Below are 19914 nucleotides of genomic sequence, written 5' to 3'. Positions count from 1 at the left end.
ATCGAAAAGCAAAAAAAAAGAACTCTCCTAAAAGGGCTGGCCTCCATAAAAGGCCTTTTGTTCCTGACAGTAATTCCTCAAACTGACTCCTCACCCAGTCTATTCAAGCCATCGCTGTATCTAGGTAAACAATGTCCCCTTTGTGATAATAATGCATCTTTATTCTTCTTAAGTCGTCACAATGGGCTCTACATTGCTAGATTGTATTTGCTGAAGGTAACGGCTGAATAATATGTGGTTTCGTGTGGCGCACAGAGTTGAGGGAATGCGTTTTGATCACAGACAAAGGCCAAGCTACACTGCGTTGTCCTTCTGTCTCTATCTTGTTAATGAGCAGTGTTGAGCGCAGAAGCCAGCCACTGTCTGCCACAGAGAGAGACCTCAGATTCATCTCTCTGCGGACAATAGGTGGTTGTGTGTGCGTGTTTGTACCTCACAGGGCCAGTGTGTATGGGCTAATTAAAGCAGTGGGAGTTGGGGGCCAGTGGACACTTGTGTGTGCGTCTGCGCGTGTGCGTTTGTGTGTCTGCCGCGACCGTGGATGTGTACGTTAATTCTTAATGAGACATTTCTGTGCCCGGAGAGACACCCATTCCTGCGCTGGATACACCGCGCTACAAAAGGCCACTGTTGTGCGCTCACACTCAATGGCATCATTACCATACAGCTAAAGCGACGTGCTGTTAAATCAAACCTATATCACCAGCAGAGTGGGTGAAAGGAAGCTAAGGAAACACGCTAGGTGATTGAGCTAACAGCAGGCAGGCCAGTCCAGCAGGGCATGTGTACAGTAACAAGACAAGGCATGCCAATACCTGCGTGGGCCCTTGTGGCACACACAATGCAATTATAAACTGTATTATCATTTGAAATGGACAGACACTTTCATATATTAAGTCGACTTAGTTGCATTAAATAGTAATGGCAACATGGTTAGGAATCCTGCCTATAGACCAGCGTGAGGGAGTTCTGTATCAGCCCTAACAAGACATTTTTCTGGATGTACCTTTACCTCATAGTAGCTTGGATCAGTTCCAACCTCAAAATTGCAAAAGACAATTTTAAATGGATACAAGTTGACCCTCCAAAATAATTCTTATTTCAATTGCTGGTACATAAAGGATAATCGGACACTTGAGAGAAAATGAATGTGTGATTGATACCTGTTAGTTGGTGTTTGTGGCGCAGTTCCTTTAACTCCTTCCTCTGCTGCCGGATGTATGCATTGAGCTTGTGTCTGTCTTTGAGGGCACTGGTCTTACTCTGCTCCTCCTTCTGCAGCTCCTCCTGCAGTCTCCACACCTCACTGGTCTTCCTCTCAGCCTCGTGCCTGGCTTCTCTCAGCTCTCCCTCTGACCTCAGCAAAGTCACATGCACCTGCAGCAGAGGCCCATACACATCTGTGAGCTGGTCTGTCAGTCCAGACCCAGGCGAACGTGAGAGGAGTCCACATGCAGAAGCAAAATGAGTCTTCAGTCATTTGGAAATATTTAAGTGCTGCCTAAGCCTCAAGAGTAATGGTGTTTTCTGTACTAGGTCTATTGTCTTACAGTTATCGGCTTTGTCTATTTTTATTTTTCAAGTGTAGTGCAGCAATAGAAATATTGCTAATTATTGTTTTAAATACAGTATAATGCTTAATCTCTTGATGCTTATTACATTTTTTAAGTTGTAATAAACACATTCCACATAAAATCTGAAAGAAAAAAAAATCACTGTACTAATAATGATTGCACCTAATGTGACAAACGCACTGACCTCAGACTGAATGTGTCTGACTAAACATGAAGGCACTGCATTATTTAAACATTAGAAAATTATCCATTATGTGCATAATGAAAAAGATTAATAATGTGCATATGCATAATGAATGTAAGAAATGTAAAAGTAGCTTCACGACATATGGCTGCACTTGACACTGGACATGACACAGTCATTAACAACACTCCACAGGGACAGGGCTAAATGAATGGACACGTCCTGACAGAGGACCGAGGACAGAGGAATACGTGTGTTTGTGAGAATGAGAGCGGGCAGGTGTGAGACATGTATCTCACTTTATGTGCCAGAGGACACACCAACAAATGTGTAAAATCAAACGCTCCACTTCCACCTACACTAACAAGGCCACACATGCACGCTCTGAATTATGTGTCTATGACTGCCAGCAGAACTGGCACTTTGCCAGGCTACAGTCACCACTTTGAGTAATTTGAATATTTAGTGTCCCATTGAGCTCTTAATTGGAGTCAATTTCACCAGCCTTGGCACCGTTTGGTGCTTTAATTAATGGCAAAGCAATTTGTTTCTGCCAGGCAATCATGGGACAATCACATGAGTGGAGGGTGTAGGTGGATTGGGTACTCGTCCTTAAGAGTTGAGCTAAAGCTTCACTTAATGTTCTGGGCTCAAGAGTCTCCAAGAAACAATGTGAGGTGCAGAAGGAAAATGAACATAAGAACACAAGTGAACATCACATTTGCTGTTATAAGAGAAAAGACAGCACAGCCTTATACTTAATACCTGTTGGGTCTTGGCCAGCTCCTGCTCTAAACGTGTCACTTCCTCTTTCAGACGAGCTGCTTCCTGTTCCTGGAGGCTGCAGCTCTTCAGGTGTGTACGCTGCAACACAACAAGCTGTTTCTGCAGATGCATTTTTTCTTCCGCTCTGTGTGGAGAGGGGACAAAAAGATAACCTACAATGAATGCACCGGACGAATAAATAAACTGCATATCAGGCAACCGAAAATAACAAAAATGCACACAGTGAACATTTTTGTTTGTGATGTACAATAGATTTTAAGAGCGAAGAAGAGGATGGGGGCGAAAGGGAAGGGCAAGGAGGAGAGACAAGGACACAATCCAAGAGGAGCAGAGGAGAATGAGAGTTTTATAGACTCTGTTATTACTGTCTCTCCAGCTCTGACTTCATCTGAAGAATAGCCTTTTCACACTGGGCGAGGTGCTCCACCTGCTCTGCACAGGGCTGCAACACACACACACACACACACACACACATGCAGATAGTCAAAATGCTGGACGCCTTTTCAAAACACAAGTGCCGTGATGTCTATTGAGTTATTCTGACTGGTAAGTCTGCACAATATGAGGAAAAATATCCATATTCACGAACTGCCTTGGATGTTATGAAAGCAATATTAATGCTAAAAATCTGGGCCATAACAAAGGTAAAATGGAACAACATTAGGAAACTCATGATTAAAACTGAACTTTTGCACAAATTTAACATGTGTTCTTGTTGTGGGCCGTGGTAGTACGATGGATGCCTTCTAACTGGGGAAAATAAAAATGCATAACAAGTAATGAATCTACCTTTTGAAGTTCCTCTCTCTGTTTTAGCTGACTTGGGTGCTCATCATCAGAATAGTAATGGATTTGTTATTAAAGCATTAGGTCACCCTCGATCACACGCTTGTGGAAGTAAAAAAAAAAAGAAAGCAGCACTTTATTGTGAGCTAAATTTCATCTTTAAAAGAAATATAATAGCTTATTGGAAATCACAAAGACCAGATTTGGTGCATTGTAATACAACCTCTTTCATCTCATTATAGACAGAACACGTTGGTTTCCCGCGATGATAATAAATCTATTGTCTTTGCTTCCTTTGTTGCACTAAGCACAGCGACATGGCCTTTAACTGAAGCAAACAGATTAAAGGCACTTCAAAGGAACCACTGTTATTAGCGTGTCTTTTATTATGAGAGAAAGTCTTGGCCCGACAACAAAACAAAACCACCACTGAGCTCATTGGGAGTTTTGACTATGCCCATGCTCACTCCATTAAATGATGTCCTTCAAATGATCAGAGCAAATTAAACTTTAGGCAGTTATCATTATATTAAACAATCTGAATGCAAATGTATTAGATAGTGTTAACAAAGTACATTGTGTTATATATTCATAGCACAGTGCACAGTTCTTTTCTTTTTCTTCTTTTTCTTCTATAATTTAGTTAATAGGTAAATTTATATTCCGTTTTATAGTGTTCGCCATGTTTTAGGTGATCTGCTGAAATAATTGGTTCTAATGAAAGTATATGAACATGTATACTTTTCTGATGTGAAGTAAAGTTGTTGTAGTTGCAGGGATAGGCATTACATTAACCTCTTAACCCCCGCCTTAACCTAGCACATGTTCTCCAGTACAGCTTTACCCAAATCTCAAAGCTTCTCGACTGGAGCTTACAGGCTATAGACCAGAGTAACACCTCAATTGAAAGCTAAGGCCTACAAAATCAATTAAGCTTCTTTCTCACACTGTTGTGGATTGATCACAGTTACATTACACACAAAAAAAACAACGAAATGGCACCAAAACACTACAAAAAAGCAATGAAAAAGTGACAAAAACGTGGCCAAAATGTGCTAAAAATGTGCCAAAAGAGCAATGAAAACAACCAAAACGAGATAGCACAAACAAGGGGGAAGCTTGGATAAGTTTTGAAGGTCTTTCTTTCAAATCAGCCATTACACCGGCCTTTAGGCTGTGAGCTCTCAGGTCAAGAAACTGGAGAAAATGTGCTCGGTAAGGGGGTTAATTTAAAGCAGGACTAACTTGTTTACCTTAATACATCCTTTTCGTAGTCCCTCTGGGGGTAATACAAGTGTTAATGGGATGATTGGGGGCTCTTTCAACTCCCCCTGGTGTCTCTGGCCAGAAAACCATGCTTGCAACTCCGCTGCACCGGGTCGGAGTCACCAATACACACTATTGGCACCACGAAGCTAACAGGCTAACGGGCAAAGCTAACCGCGGGCTAGCGCTACTTAAACAGTATTTACAGCCAAGTAAAGTGAAAAAAAATATCTTCATTGTGAAATTGGATGCACAATATCCCTCTCTCCCTTTGTCTTTTCTTTCAGCGTAGTATTTACTCTCATGGACAATTAATGAGTAAAAAACCCCAGCATGCTACAACACCTGCAGTGACGCTTATGGCCTCAAGGGGCATGAGTTACTTAGTACTGCTTTAAAACAAATTTAAGATATCAAAACTAATATCTTAATCTAATATCTTAGGTAAGATGTAGGGACTGCACACTCTAGATTCCTGAGCCAGATTCACAATCATGACTCCGGAGTTTGTAACTGGAGCTTTTTGCCCACAAGAAACCAATGAAGATATGGAAGATACACAGAAAGGCCTCACTGTCTGGAAATAGAACTCAGGACATTCTTCCCGTTGCTCTTCTTGCTCTAATTTACCAAATCTAATATACTTATCAATAATTTGTGTTCTGATATTGCACACATGTGCTGCACAACTTTAAAAAAGTATTATCAGGAACTTCGAGGAACAAAAAAAAAAAAGAAAGATGAGTCATACTTTAAATACAATTCTGCTTTTCTGTTTAAATGAGTTAATAGATTTTTCTGCCAAACAAAAAAAATGCATAAATGTGCAAGTTTAGGGTTAGCTGAACCCAATCCTGGCCTGAGTTAGAGAATTAGTGGGACGTAAAGCTCCATAAGAACTCCTAACCTCTTGATAGGCGCCTCACAATCAAAGTCATTAGCCGGCGTAATAAAGGGCCCGAGATACAGCCATTCTTCAACAGCCTAACTCTTTTATAACCAACAGATTAAAGCTGATTGGATTAAAATGACATTCTGCCCGTCTGACCTTGGCGGCAGCAGTTAAGTTCATCCAAATTAAATTTCTCTGTAATAAAGATGATTCATTTGTTGCCTGACGTAGTAAATATAAAACAGAAAAGGAAAAAAAAAAAAAAGAAAGGAGAAAAGATTAAGTGACACACACCAGTGCTCACGTGCACACGCCCTGTACATAAGCGTGCGCGCGGGGACACAAAGGAAATATAACCCTCGCCTCATAACTCATGCGCACGTCAGGGGCCAACACCTGATTGCAAGTACACAGTCAAAAGAGTTCAAAAGACAAGCCATACTCACAATTACAATTCCTGTGTTTGAGACCTCTGCTCGGCTCCAATGAAAGCGCTTTATTAGCCATAAGCTGGATCTAATCACCTCCATGTGTTTATAAGATCATCTTCCAACTAAATTTATTGGTTGTTACGTTAAAATTACTGGGAACTGCGGAGTATAAATGAAATCTAATCAAACGTGCCAAGCTCTGATGCACCATAATTCCGTCTCCGCATAAAATAAAATGTTTAGGACTGTTCATTACTTGTGAAAACTGATGGAAATCTGCTGGGATAACAATAGAGTTGGGTATCATTCACTTTTTAATACCAGTTCTTAGATATGATTTTTTTTATTTTATTTTTTATCAGTTGCTGTACTGCAGGAATCATTATTTAGAACCATAAAACAGATTGAAAATGTTTAGATGTTTCATTAAATTCAATGTCTTTTTGCAAAACTAGTAATTGGCATCATGCTGGGACTGCAAAGTAACTTAAGTGTTTTGGATTAAATAGGATCAAGTGTCAAAGGTAAAAGGGAAAAAAAAAAAAAAAGACTCAGACCTTGATAGCAGTTTAACAATGGCTTCACTACGCCCTGTGCTCATACCTGCGGTTGTAGTGAGTCCACCTGGCCCCGTAGGAATGTGATGACATCTTCCTGGTGCTCGGTTTTCTGGTGACTCTGGCGCAGCAGATTGTGGCAGGACTTGAGCTCGTCCGTCAGCCGGTCCAGAGCCTCCTGCGAGCTCTCCCATTGGCCCACCTTCTCCTGATAGCGCTGCTCCGTTTCCACCAGGTCAGCTTTCACGGCCTCATTTGCAGTTACGGACTTTCTGAGCTTAAAAATGATGATTCAAATGATCAATAGTAAAACCACTATTGATGAGTAAAACATGTTATTCTAAGTAGTTCTCAACTCATGGGGACAAAAGTGGGTCCAAGAACAGTTTTAAATGTTAAATAGGCATTTTGAATTTACTCTTCAGAGCAGGTAAAGCATCGGGTTCAGTTTCTTTCAAAGCAAGCTGTGACCCAAATGAAAATATTAATTCCATCTTATAATGAAAATATTTTGAGGTATCAAAAGACAACATTTCTTCTCAGGGTTCTGTGGATTCATGCATTGATGATGAAATAAAAATGATCGAAAGTATCAGCTGAAGTCAAAGATTCACGATCCACTGAAAATGGTCTTGCAGCCCAGTTTTGGCTTCCGACCCTTAAGTTGAGAACCACGGCTTTAGAGGCAGAAGCAGAGGAAACTGTCATTTGTTGTCTACCTGCTGCTTTGAATAGCGCAGCTCCTCTTCTAAAACTCCCACTTGTCCTTGCACCCTGTGAACCTTCTCTATTGCTGCTGTGTACTTTCGCTTAAAAATACCTATAGTTTCATTCTGGCGCTGGGCTTGCAGACTAGCCTCTCTTAACTGTTCTTTAGCTCCTTTCAGCTGCTGATGAAGGAGTTCGATCTCACGCCGCTGCGTCTTTAGCGTCTCCTCAGATGTTTCCCGCTGAAAGCAAACAACAAATTATGTTGGAAACAAGCTGTTCTATACATGCTGCACAGTGGTGTCTTGAGGTTACAGCGGCGGAAGCTTTCTTGCCCTCTGCATTCTGGACAAATAGCAGTTTAGTATTTGTTTGTACGAGTTACTACAAAATAAAAGGGTCACACAGTACAACCTGCCTGCACAATTTCTCAAACTATTATATAGATGGAGCCAAAAGATTCAATGTTCTGGTTGCACAGTGCAAGTAAATAAATAGCAATCCTGCTTGTATTATATCTGCCAAAACTACTGCAACCATATTTGAAGTATAACATCTAAAAAACAAAACATATGTCTATAATGTACATAGACTGAGTATCTATTTACACCTCCCAACACATGTGAAATAGTTCTGGCAGTATTAAAGTGTTACTAGTAGGTGTTGTTCCCAGAGTATTGCAGTATCTTCTGTCTCTGAGAAGTAACCTCAGCCGTAATGAAGGGAAAACCCAAGAAGTGAAACCAGGCTTAATCCCGGAGTTACACACGGAATCCCACTGCAGCATACCTTCCAGGGAGAGAGGTTCAAAATGTTAAGCCCGCTCTAACGCTCATTTTAACTTCATCCACAATAATCCAGCAGTAATCTGGATCAGAACACGTGGCTTTAAAACTAATGACAGCCAACTAGTTAGATTTCAGAGGTTCGCGGCAGTTGGTTTAGCCCGGGATTAGCCAAGGCCCAGCGCAGGCTAACACTGGGTGGATGATAGCATGACTGTGTAGAAAATTAAGCTAACGAAACGAGCGCGAGGTGAGGGGACTAATCTTGCAAAGCGGTTTTCATTTCATGCAATGGAGAAAAAAAAACGTCTAGGTTGTACTGTATGTTGCCAGGTCAACTCCTGCGAAACAAATGTATGCAAACATTCTAGTGAAACAGACATACTCCAAAATAAATAGATAGGACATTTAATATATTTAGACATCATTTTTGGTTAGTAGTATTTTTCACTCATACATATTTTTCATCCAAACAAACGCTTGTATTCTATTCTATGTATTGTTGAAAGGCTACACGATATGGCTCAGATATTAAATTAAAAATATTGCATACTACACAGTACAGTATATCAACTTTTGGCCTTATACAACACTATCTAGCGAGTAACTTCAATTATAGCACGCACTCTGCTATAGTCAAACACTAATGGTAGATTTTTCTGCTGCTGGATGAAAGGCTTCATAACAAGGCCTAATAAGAACACCATGGTTTTCTCGTGACCATAATGGGGAGCGTGTGCTTTGAGGAAACAAATAACTCTCATTAAATATGATGGAAAACACATCGCTTTGACCCTCATGACCTGACGAACCTCATTGGGCCTGCACTCTGAGTAATTACAACTGTCACATGACTGTCCAAATCACTGCGCCTTGATAATAACTTTATTTATCTTTTTTAGCTGAATGCTTCGCCTATCTCTCCGTCTTTGTTTCCTGTTTGACTGGATGTGAGCGGCTGACAAACAAAGGCCTCATTCAAACTTCTAATTCAGATGATGTATTCCGCATAATAGGGCTTGTCTGAGTGCAGAGAGATGCTTGTTTGATTTAAATGTGTTTGAAGAGTATGCGGTTTGCGCTCGCACAAAGTTGTAGTAAATGCATCTTATATTACTACACTGCTACTTTCATGGATAACAATGTTTATTAGATCTTGCTAATGGATCGTGACGTGGCTGAGTGACACATGCAAATAAAGGATTCTCTGTGCTGCTATCTTGTCCTGGCTTTGAGCTCCATGACCCCTGCTCTCTCTCTCTCTCCTGGTGTAGCCCCGCGTCAGTCAGCTGTGAAGCCCGCTGCTCTCCTGGCTCCAGCGATCCGCATCAATCTACTGTGTATGTTCAACTGCTCTCGGGTCGGAGGTCAAACTGATCTATAGATCATTCCACCTGTAGCGCGCTGCACAGGGAGGATGCTCCTTTACCTGCTGATGGCTCCTACACAGCCGATGGTGTAGCTGCTGTTGTTCCTGCTCCTCGCGGTCCTTAAGGCACTCAATACCTCTGACCTTTTCACTTAACTGACAGGCCTCTTCCTGGCGTCCTTTGGCCTTTAGGTTCAAGCGTCTAACTTCACCCTCCAGTGATTCCATCTGCCAATGATACGGAAACATACTCAAAATGCAGTATTGCGCAAATGTGAACCTATTTAACTTTCTATTTCTTCCTCTTTTTACACATATTCCTACTCCTCCGGCAAAGTATATCTAATCAAAAATATAGCTCACCAACTTCACAACACACAGGGGAGAATCAATGAAATTATGCATACAAGTTTAAACAAAAGCTGAATTTAGAATTTTAAATATTCTAAGTTCTCCCTTTGCTTAAAGGTGAGTTGCTGCCTTCGCATAACTACTTGCCCGCAGCTCCTCATGGGCCATGTTTGTGGAGGAAGAAAGGTCTGGAGGTGCCTCTGACAATAATCAAATTGACAGTGCTTCTTCAATCGACCAGGTCTTTTGTTTTTTTTGTCATACTAGTGTCAAAATACAGTATTGTGCACATCCTGAAAACTGCAAACAGGCATGAAACACATTCTGAGTTTAGTCTGTGGACCAGCTGGGAGAGTGTGGGCATGGCGGACATCAAGGGAGAAACGATTGCTTTATGTTTTCTTTGCTCCAACTTTTGAGGAGCCTTTGAGCAAGGTGCTATACCTCCCACTGCTCTAATGGTGCTGTTCAGATTCCGACAGTAAAACGGCTCAGTCGGGCACTTCCCTGGAGTGGGCGTCTGCAGCCGGGATATGTGGGTGTAAAGCAGGAAAACAAGAAGAGAAACAACCACGCAAAGCTGTTCAAAAGTTGTCTTGGTGCACGAAAAGTACCAGAAAAGACAGGTATCCATAACACTGTAACTGTAACAGTGCGGCAGAAACTCTGGAAGAATGAAACGGAAAAGAAATCATTCTCTTCCAGCAGCCAGGGTTGTCACAAAAACAAAGAAAAGAAATCCTATTACTCCGATGTTAAGATGGTTGCACTGGCTTCTTTTGAGATCTGCTGGCTCCCGTCTGCTGGTGGGTCCCAGAGCTTGGACTAAATATGGCGAGGCCTTTTTTTCCTTCTTCTGGAACTTACTACATGAAAATCGTCGCCTTGAGACCTCAAAATTATAGACATTTATTTTAAAAAGACTTTAATGTCATTAATATACAGTAGGTTGATAGATGATTGATACTAGAAATAATCTTTTCTAATGGTATGTCTGAGGCACTTTTGAGTTGTACTTGAAAGGTGCTCTATAAATATAGTTACCATAGTTAAAGTTACCCATGAATTGATGACACTAACAAATGAAGGCCCTACACAACGCAATTTTTAACAATACAAAATACCAGTGTACAGTCATCTTTTCTCCTACTTAAGTTCATGATTCTGTAGGTATTTTTAAGGATAATAATTTCATACCGACTGCAGAAAATTGATGCTTTCAAGTTTCAATATTTTCATGTAATTTTTACAATTTTACTTTTCCCTCCACTCTATCATAATGAAAAATTAAAACTACAATAGTGTCACCTTGTAACTTTTGAAGAGATACTTGCTGGTAGATATATGAGCAGAAAGAAAGGAATCGACTGAAATTAACAATGAACTTAAACTGACGATGTTTCTTCGCCTGTTTCAATGCCAAGTGATGCCTTTTGTTCATCTCGTTTCTCAGCTGGTGTTAAGCTGAAGTTAAGCAAACACAAAGACGAGGGCACAGCCATGATTCATTGTTTTTGTTGAAGAAAAGCGCAGATAATACAGGGAACCAGAACCTCCAGATGTGAGGTGTGCAGTTTTCCCGTGGCTCAGGGCCAAATGGATCTCCAGTTGCTCTGCGGCCGTCTTGGCTCTCAGCTCACCCTCCTCCTTACATAGTCTGTCAAAGTGTTGAAAAAACACTTCTACAAGTAGCAAGAAGATAGTGCTATGTACCTTGTGCTATAGGTTAACCCATATTCTTCTGTACAGTGATTTCACAAGTACCACAAACAACATGTGAAGAGTTGTTCAAATGATGGCAGTTTTCTTCTCTTAAGTCCTTTACCAGATAAAGGGAGGTGATGAATATGAAGATTCAAAAGCTGTTTTATACCTGACAATCCAGCATGAACCTTTCATTGAAGTCCTTCAGTAATGCACATATTCTAGCCTCTTCTGAATCCGAAAGAAAAATAAAACACATTTCACTATATACTTCTATTTACCACCATAAGAAACATGTGTACATCCAGGAGTCAGAAAACAACCATCAACAATTCAGGAATCTCCATCCATCCATCCATTTTCTTCCGCTTTATCCGGGGCCGGGTCGCGGGGGCAGCAGTCTCAGCAGAGATGCCCAAACTTCCCGATCCACACACACCTCCTCCAGCTGTTCTGGGGGGACCCCGAGGCGACACCAGGCCAGCTCGGAGACATAGTCCCACCACCGTGTCCTGGGCCTTCCACGAGGCCTTGTCCCACTAGGACATGCCTGGAACACCTCCCGCGGGAGGCGACCAGGAGGCATCCGAAACAGATGCCCGAGCCACCTCAGCTGGCTCCTTTCGACGTGAAGGAGCAGCGACTCTACTCCGAGCTCCTCCCAGGTAACTGAGCTCCTCACCCGATCTCGGAGGGTGCGCCCAGCCACCCTGCGAAGGAAACTCATTTCGGCCGCTTGTATTCGCGATCTTGTCCTTTCGGTCAGGACCCAAATCTCATGACCATAGGTGAGGGTGGGAACGTAGATCGATCGGTAAATCGAGAGCTTTGCCCTCCGACTCAGCTCCCTCTTCACCACGACAGACCGATACAGCGACCGCATCACTGCTGACGCCGCACCGATCCGTCTATCGATCTCACGCTCCATCCGTCCCTCACTCGTGAACAAGACCCCGAGATACTTGAACTCCTCCACTTGAGGCAAGGACTCCCCACCGACCTGAAGAGGGGAAACCACCTTTTTCCGGTGGAGAACCATGGCCTCGGATTTGGAGGTGCTGATCCTCATCCCGGCCGCTACACACTCGGCTGCAAACCGCCCCAGTGCGTGCTGAAGGTCCTGGTTCGTTGAAGCCATCAGAACAACATCGTCCGCAAACAGCAGAGATGAGACTCTGAGGCTCCCAAACCGGACACCCTCCGGCCCCTGGCTGCGCCTAGAAATTCTGTCCATAAAAGTAATGAACAGAACCGGTGACAAAGGGCAGCCCTGGCGGAGACCAACACGCACCGGGAACAGGTCTGACTTACTGCCGGCAATGCGAACCAAGCTCCTGCTGCGGTCATACAGGGAACGGACAGCCCTTAGCAGAGGGCCCCGGACCCCATACTCCCGGAGCACCCCCCACAGGGCACCACGAGGGACGCGGTCGAACGCTTTCTCCAGATCCACAAAACACATGTGGACTGGTTGGGCGAACTCCCACGAACCCTCGAGTACCCGATGAAGGGTATAGAGTTGGTCCAGTGTGCCACGACCAGGACGAAAACCGCATTGTTCCTCCTGGATCCGAGGTTCAACCATCGGCCGGATCCTCCTCTCCAGCACCCCGGAATAGACCTTACCGGGGAGGCTAAGGAGGGTGATTCCTCTGTAATTGGAACACACCCTCCGATCCCCCTTTTTAAAGAGAGGGACCACCACCCCGGTCTGCCAATCCAGGGGCACTGTCCCCGACCGCCACGCGATGTTGCAGAGACGTGTCAGCCAAGACAGTCCTACAACATCCAGAGACTTAAGGTACTCAGGGCGAATCTCATCCACCCCCGGAGCCTTGCCACCAAGGAGCTTTCTCACCACCTTGGTGACTTCAGCCCCGGTGATGGGCGAGCCCACCTCCGAGTCCCCAGCCTCTGCTTCCTCATTGGAAGACGTGACGACGGGATTGAGGAGGTCCTCGAAGTACTCCTTCCACCGCCCGACGACATCCCCAGTCGAGGTCAGCAGCCCCCCACCCGCACTGCAAACAGTGTTGGTGAAGCACTGCTTCCCCCTCCTGAGGCGCCGGATGGTTTGCCAGAATCTCTTCGAGGCCGACCGATAGTCTTCCTCCATGGCCTCCCCGAACTCCTCCCAGACCCGAGTTTTAGCCTCCGCGACCGCACGAGCCGCAGCACGCTTGGCCTGCCGGTACCTCTCAGCTGCCTCAGGAGTCCCACAAGCCAACAAGGCCAGGTAGGACTCCTTCTTCAGCTTGACGGCATCCCTTACTTCCGGGCGCCACCACCGGGTTCGGGGATTGCCGCCGCGACAGGCACCAGAGACCTTACGGCCACAACTACGAGCAGCCGCATCGACAATGGAGGAGGAGAACAGAGTCCACTCTGACTCCATGTCCCCCGCCTCCCCCGGAATCTGGGAGAAGCTCTTCCGGAGGTGGGAGTTGAAGACCCCACTGACAGAGGGATCCACCAGACGTTCCCAGCAGACCCTCACAACACGCTTGGGCCTGCCAGGTCTGACCGGCTTCCTCCCCTGCCAGCGGATCCAGCTCACCACCAGGTGGTGATCAGTTGACAGCTCAGCCCCTCTCTTTACCCGAGTGTCCGAGACACGCGGCCGGAGGTCAGACGACACAACTACAAAGTCGATCATCGACCTCCTGCCTAGGGTGTCCTGGTGCCACGTGCACTTATGGACACCCTTGTGCTCGAACATGGTGTTCGTTATGGACAAACTGTGACTAGCACAGAAGTCCAATAACAGAACACCACTCGGGTTCAGATCGGGGAGGCCGTTCTTCCCAATCACCCCCTCCCAGGTCTCACTGTCGTTACCCCCGTGGGCGTTGAAGTCCCCCAGCAGAACAATGGAGTCCCCAGTCGGAGCACTATCTAGTACCCCTCCCAGGGACTCCAAGAAGGCCGGGTACTCTGCACCGATGTTGGGCCCGTAGGCCGAAACAACGGTGAGAGACCTGTCCCCGACCCGAAGGCGTAGGGACGCGACCCTCTCGTCCTTCAGGAATCTATATATATATATATATATATATATATATTTTTTTTAATCGTGGTATGACCTTTTACCTTCCAGTCTGGATGTTCTGGACTCAACCACCCTCAACGCAAAACCTGCACAATATGACAAAGAGAAATTCAACATATGCCATTGTCCATAGACTTTCATCTTGCTCCAGGATTTCACATGTAAACATCTCCATTAGCTTCTCAGCGGTTCACAGTTTTGACAACACAAATCCAAGCTCTATTAGAATCATCATCATCATCAACTATCAAAACATTCTTGAAGTTTTATAATAACATATGTGCAATTAAATGATCCTTATTTAACAAGTGTGATACAAACTGGAAATAGAAGAATATGTAATCTCGCATTATGCTACAGTAAAGGTATAACGTGGTGGGCGGATGTCTCCACATTTATAGGGCCTGTTGTTTATGCCTTCCTGAAGCGTACAGTGTGTTGGCTGATTGCTTGTGTTTGTCTGTTACCTTGGTGACCTCCCCTAATTACCCACCTTTGAGTGTGTCTGCATGTGCCTTTTTGCTTTCATAGCTTTGGCAGAAAAGAAATGGTTTTGAGATATTTCTTTTTTTCTCCAACCCTTTTTGTTCCTTCTTTATGTTGACTTAAAATGTGCTTTTCCAGGCATCAGCTTTGATCAAGGTCACTCTAATTGCCCATTTATCTGCCAATATGTACTGCATGGTTTAAGCCAAAGAGGTTATTAATTGGAGTCTGGACTTTTGACAGCAATAACGTCTCACTAAATCTTGAAGTTATATTCAGTCCTCGCCCCGAGCAGCAGAACAAGACCCTGACCGCTCTAATGTACACTGTAAAAATTAATAGGGCATCTGACTGAAAGCTTAACTAAAGATTTCAAAATGACCAAAATTTGTCAAGTATGTCAAGTCATAATGGACGCCTTTCAGGTAAGTACATTGCCTTGTGAGTACCATTATCCTCTCCATCTGCTTTTTTCCAATTTAAGTGTATAATTACTTTCATACAGTAACACTCTGATGAAAAATAGTCACAAATTAGTGTTAACATTTTGTTGCTTTGGCATAAGACCAATCCATGGGTTTCAAGTGATGTAAAATTAAGACCATCGCAATGCAGCTGCACAATTAGAGGCAAAACTGAAATATTTTACTATGACGATATTGCAACATTATGCCAAAACAAGACTTTAAATACTAAACCAAGAACAAAACAATGCTAAAATTGACCTACATCTGGGAAATTACAACTAAACTTTTGCTCATTATGTTAAAGCAGAACAAAGTACCTCATGCCCTTAGAGGCCATAAGCGCTACAGCAGGTGTCGTAGCACATTGTGGTTTTTTACTCATTAATTGTCCGTGAGAGTATATACTACGCTGACAGAAAAGACAAAGGGAGAGGGGGATATTGTACATCCAATTACACAATAGAGATCATTTCATTCACTCAAACTTGGCTGTAAATACTGTTTAAGTAGCGCTAGCCCACAGTTAGCTTTGCCCGTTAGCCTGCTAGCTTCTTCTTTGTGATTGTATTAGCGTGTATTGGGCCACCGCCTTGCCAGGGGAGATGAAAGACTCCCCAATCAGCCCATCAACACTTGTATTACCCCCAGAGAGACTATGAAAATGTATTAAGGTAAACAAGTTACTTAGCTCTTCTTTTAGTCACTATGTGGTTCGATTTAAAGCTGTGGTAGTCAAAGTATTTCCATGTACAGTAATAGAGTAAACTTCATTTGGCACCATAGATCTACATTGTAAACATTTGCAACAGAAAAATAGACCATGTGCGCTGTTGTGTGTCAAAATATAGCGCATTTTCCTAAAATTAGCACAGTGATATGGTGCGTTCATGTGGACTGGGGTGCTCGTTTTCTCAAGATGTGACGTCATTGTCCCCACTTGGTTTGTGTTCCTGTTCCTGTCTTTTATCACTGATAAGCGCTTAGCTGAGCCAATCATTTAAATGTGTTGTTAGCATCTCAAAAGCTAAATGTTAGTTTGATAGTTTAAAAAAATATCACGTACATTTACTTTTTGCTAAGGTTGATGTCAGGCATTTCACTCGCAATTTTGTTACCACGAGAATGACGACAGCTCACACTAAACTAAAAAAGTAGCAGTATTTGAATAAAAAGCTCACATTAGACAATAGAAGAACAAATCAGCTGATCTCCACAGTCAGTTGTGGAAGTCGGGAAGTGCGTTTTGCCCCGAGTTCCCCAGACGTTTTCCCCGGTTGAGCGAGCGTTCACGTGCATTCCCCAACTGGGGAAGTCGTTCACCCGAGTTCCCGAGGACCACATGAACACACCATTAGCATTGGCGGCACGCCCTGAACTCCGGCTGAGAAGAGCTTCTAATTAACTCAAGCGAACAATCGGGATGTGCGGAGGGTTACCAACCTCTGACTTATTTGATTTAGATAGTACAGCTTTAAGTTGTGTAGATCTCAGTAGGTCAGTTGAAACTGATGCAATATGCTATGGCTTATTGCAATATAGATATGCCATCACCTTAGATTGCGATATCAATATTCTCACAGTTTATTGTACAGCCCTATGTAGCAATAAACAAATATTAAATCACCAAAATCTTTTACAGTGTACAAATAATTAACCACATGATTTTGAATTCAAAAGAAACATCCTTCCTGTGTTTATCCCTTTAATTCGATTTAATTTGTCTAACACACTAATTTGATGCGGTAACACAGTTAACTCTCCTCTCTCTCCTTCCCTGGGCTGACGTCAGCTCGACATGATCCACAGATTGTTTTGACCCAAGTTGAGCGCTCGTTTGTAACTGTCCACGGGGATTGATGGAGTTAACGTGGCTTTTTGACCCCTCACCTCTGGTTGTCAGCGGCCTGGCTTACTAAACGCACTAAACATGACGTACAGCATGGGCAGAAGGAGGAGAAAAAACGAAACAAACACTGCGTGGCTACTGTAGAACAGGCATAATTTTATAGACGTGAGAGAAGAAGGTACAAATCATATTTAGACACAAAAGACTGATCCACCAGGAATTATCAAGAGTGAAGTTTGAGACATTCTGGTAGCAAAAAGTGCTTTGATACATTCAGAATAATATCTTATAATCATAAAAGATCAGCAACAGGTTAAGGACAAAACTGTTAATTCTGGTGAGGTTGGATTTATTTTTCTTCTCTACAATCTCGACAATTTCTTAAGCAGCAAAACACCTCTTTGTTCATTCCCTTTAAAAGTACAAGAAATAATTTGACTCCAGCAGCAATTCTGCGAAAGAATGAGCATTTCTCGAGATCCGCAAGGTTAAGGTAGAGCCGTTCAACTTATTGCTGCACTCTGAATTAATAAACACACTAAGCATACAGACACACCAGCCCTTCATAGACGCCTTCGGCACAGCATGGACCGAGATCAAAATTAAAGCTTCATAAAAATAACCTGGACGAGATGATTTCACGGACATCAGAGTGGGAAGTACAAACACGTTCAGACGCACAAAAGATTGACCCGCAGCCGTAATTTCTTGTTCCAAATAGAAGTCATTTCGCTTACCCGCTGCAAATACACGCCTCACTTCCTGCCACTTTTTTTTTTTTTTTTTTTTTTTTTTTTTTAGATCTTTGCATGATTTATCTTTAAGTGTGTGCGTGCCAATTCCCAATGTGAGTGTGTGATAGGCAGAATGGATGCTGCTAAACACTGGAGAATGTCGTGTCAAAACAGACAACTTGTCAAAACGACAAGCTAACTAGGTCAATCACAAAGTTTAAGGAGAAAACTTTGGAGTGGAGCTTTGGTTTATGCATATCTCCTCCACGTGGATGTCTACGCCGCTGTTGTGATAAGCCGCTGAACGAATCTGCAGGAGGGGACCACCAATATCGAAGGTATTTTTAAATCAATGAGCTCTTAAGTGTATCTCAGTCTCAATGTGTTGGCACGTACACACACAACACTCGGCGCAGATAGAATCCCCACTGACAGGCAATGACAAGATAAAGAAAGTGGGGAGAAGGCTACAGAAGGGGTAGAAATAATATTTGAACAGTCAGGGGGGGGCGGGGGGTAGAAGCAGAGGGGGATGAAAGGCAGGAGTGGCAAGGCACGAGAAGAAATGAGCAATAAGAGAGATCAAGAGCGAAAAAAATGGAGGGAGAGAAAAACAGCTAAGCTTTTCTGATAGTTGTAACGCAGGGAGCATGAGCAGGACCCGTGTTTGTCCAAGTCCAACCTTGAAGACACAGCAACAACCTTTCACTACGACGTACCTACCGTCACAACGTTGCCCGTGTACAATCTACTGACTTTCCCTCCTCTTTTTATGAAACACAATTTGAATTCTGTGAATGTTTGCGGGCGCGTCGCTCTGCATTGTGCACAAGTTGGACTTTGTAAACTTGAGCCGGCATTTGTACAATAGTGTAGAATTGAAAGTGAAAAAAAAGCAATCTACGCACACAGCCAAACAGGACAATGGAATGGAATACGCTTGTCCTTGTAATTGCCATTGGATGTAGAGGGATGGACCACTTTACAGCATCACCAGGATACTATGCACCCCTTTTACAGCTGTGCTGAACATTAAACTAGAGCTTTACGTTAAAAGGGAGTTTACTTCCCTATTGTTTAATCACTGTTTTGATCAATTTTTCATCAGTTGCAATATTTAGTGGCTTGCATGGGAGGTGAGTTCAAGAAATGTCTTCATGCACACACAAGGAATAGACAAGTCCAAGTGTGCCACTAATCCAAATGCTAATTGCAAAACATATCCATATCCAAACTGGCTGACTAGGGTGATTTTTCCCCATACCCGTTGAATATGGTTAAATATTTCCCAAAGAAATGGTTTGCTGTTCTTCTCTGGAAACTTGTCTGTGAAATGTCTGCGAGAGAATGAGTCAGCACAAGTAGCTTTTCGGCGGCGGGTTGACAGTATTTGTTCAGCTGTGCTAATGTTAGGACATTTGAAGCAGCAGAGAAAAATACTTAGTGCGAGTTTCTCTCAGTTTCACTTAAATTCAAGCAGAAGCAGGAACATTCCCTTTCCTCTCACTCACACATTCAGCGCTGTCCATGCAACAGTCCGAGGCTCCATGCAAATGTGTGCGTAACAGATCAGAGGCCAGCGCTTGGGCTTCTAAAGCAGGACCAGATGTGGGGCAGAAACCAGATCCCACAGCACTGTGTAATGATCCATAGGTTGACTTAACCAATCCAAACATGAGAGGTGGAACGCAAATCTGCACTTGGGCCAAATGCACACATACAATGACTTCTGCTTGTTCATTTATAATAACATGAAGGTGAAGATCTGTTTCAAGCACAATTACTTAAAAACTTAAAGATAATGGACAGAAATATTTTAATACGGTTGTAAAAAGACAAATAGGACAAATCACTCACAGTTTGTAAAGCGACTACTGTATTTTCCGGACTATAAGTCACACCTTTTTTCATAGTTTGGCTGGGGGGGTGACTTATACTCAGG

General features: G+C 43.3%; 1 protein-coding gene across 1 annotated transcript in view; it reads right to left on the bottom strand.

Moving 5' to 3' along the window:
* Positions 1–19914, bottom strand: part of LOC306977910 (uncharacterized protein) — a 77478-nt gene that overhangs the window by 33044 nt on the left and 24520 nt on the right. Inside the window, exons 5-10 of the mRNA XM_079576349.1 lie at positions 9399–9566; positions 7196–7426; positions 6523–6753; positions 2910–2986; positions 2524–2668; positions 1164–1377 (exon numbers count right to left, since the gene is read on the bottom strand). Coding sequence (XP_079432475.1) covers positions 1164–1377; positions 2524–2668; positions 2910–2986; positions 6523–6753; positions 7196–7426; positions 9399–9566 — 1066 coding nt within the window. The remainder of the gene's footprint in view (positions 1–1163; positions 1378–2523; positions 2669–2909; positions 2987–6522; positions 6754–7195; positions 7427–9398; positions 9567–19914) is intronic.

Source organism: Gobius niger, assembly GCF_951799975.1.
Source record: "Gobius niger genome assembly, chromosome: 18".
Lineage (NCBI taxonomy): Eukaryota > Metazoa > Chordata > Actinopteri > Gobiiformes > Gobiidae > Gobius > Gobius niger.
The sequence above is the reverse complement of the archived record's forward strand: the minus strand, read 5'-3'. Positions and strand labels throughout refer to the sequence as shown.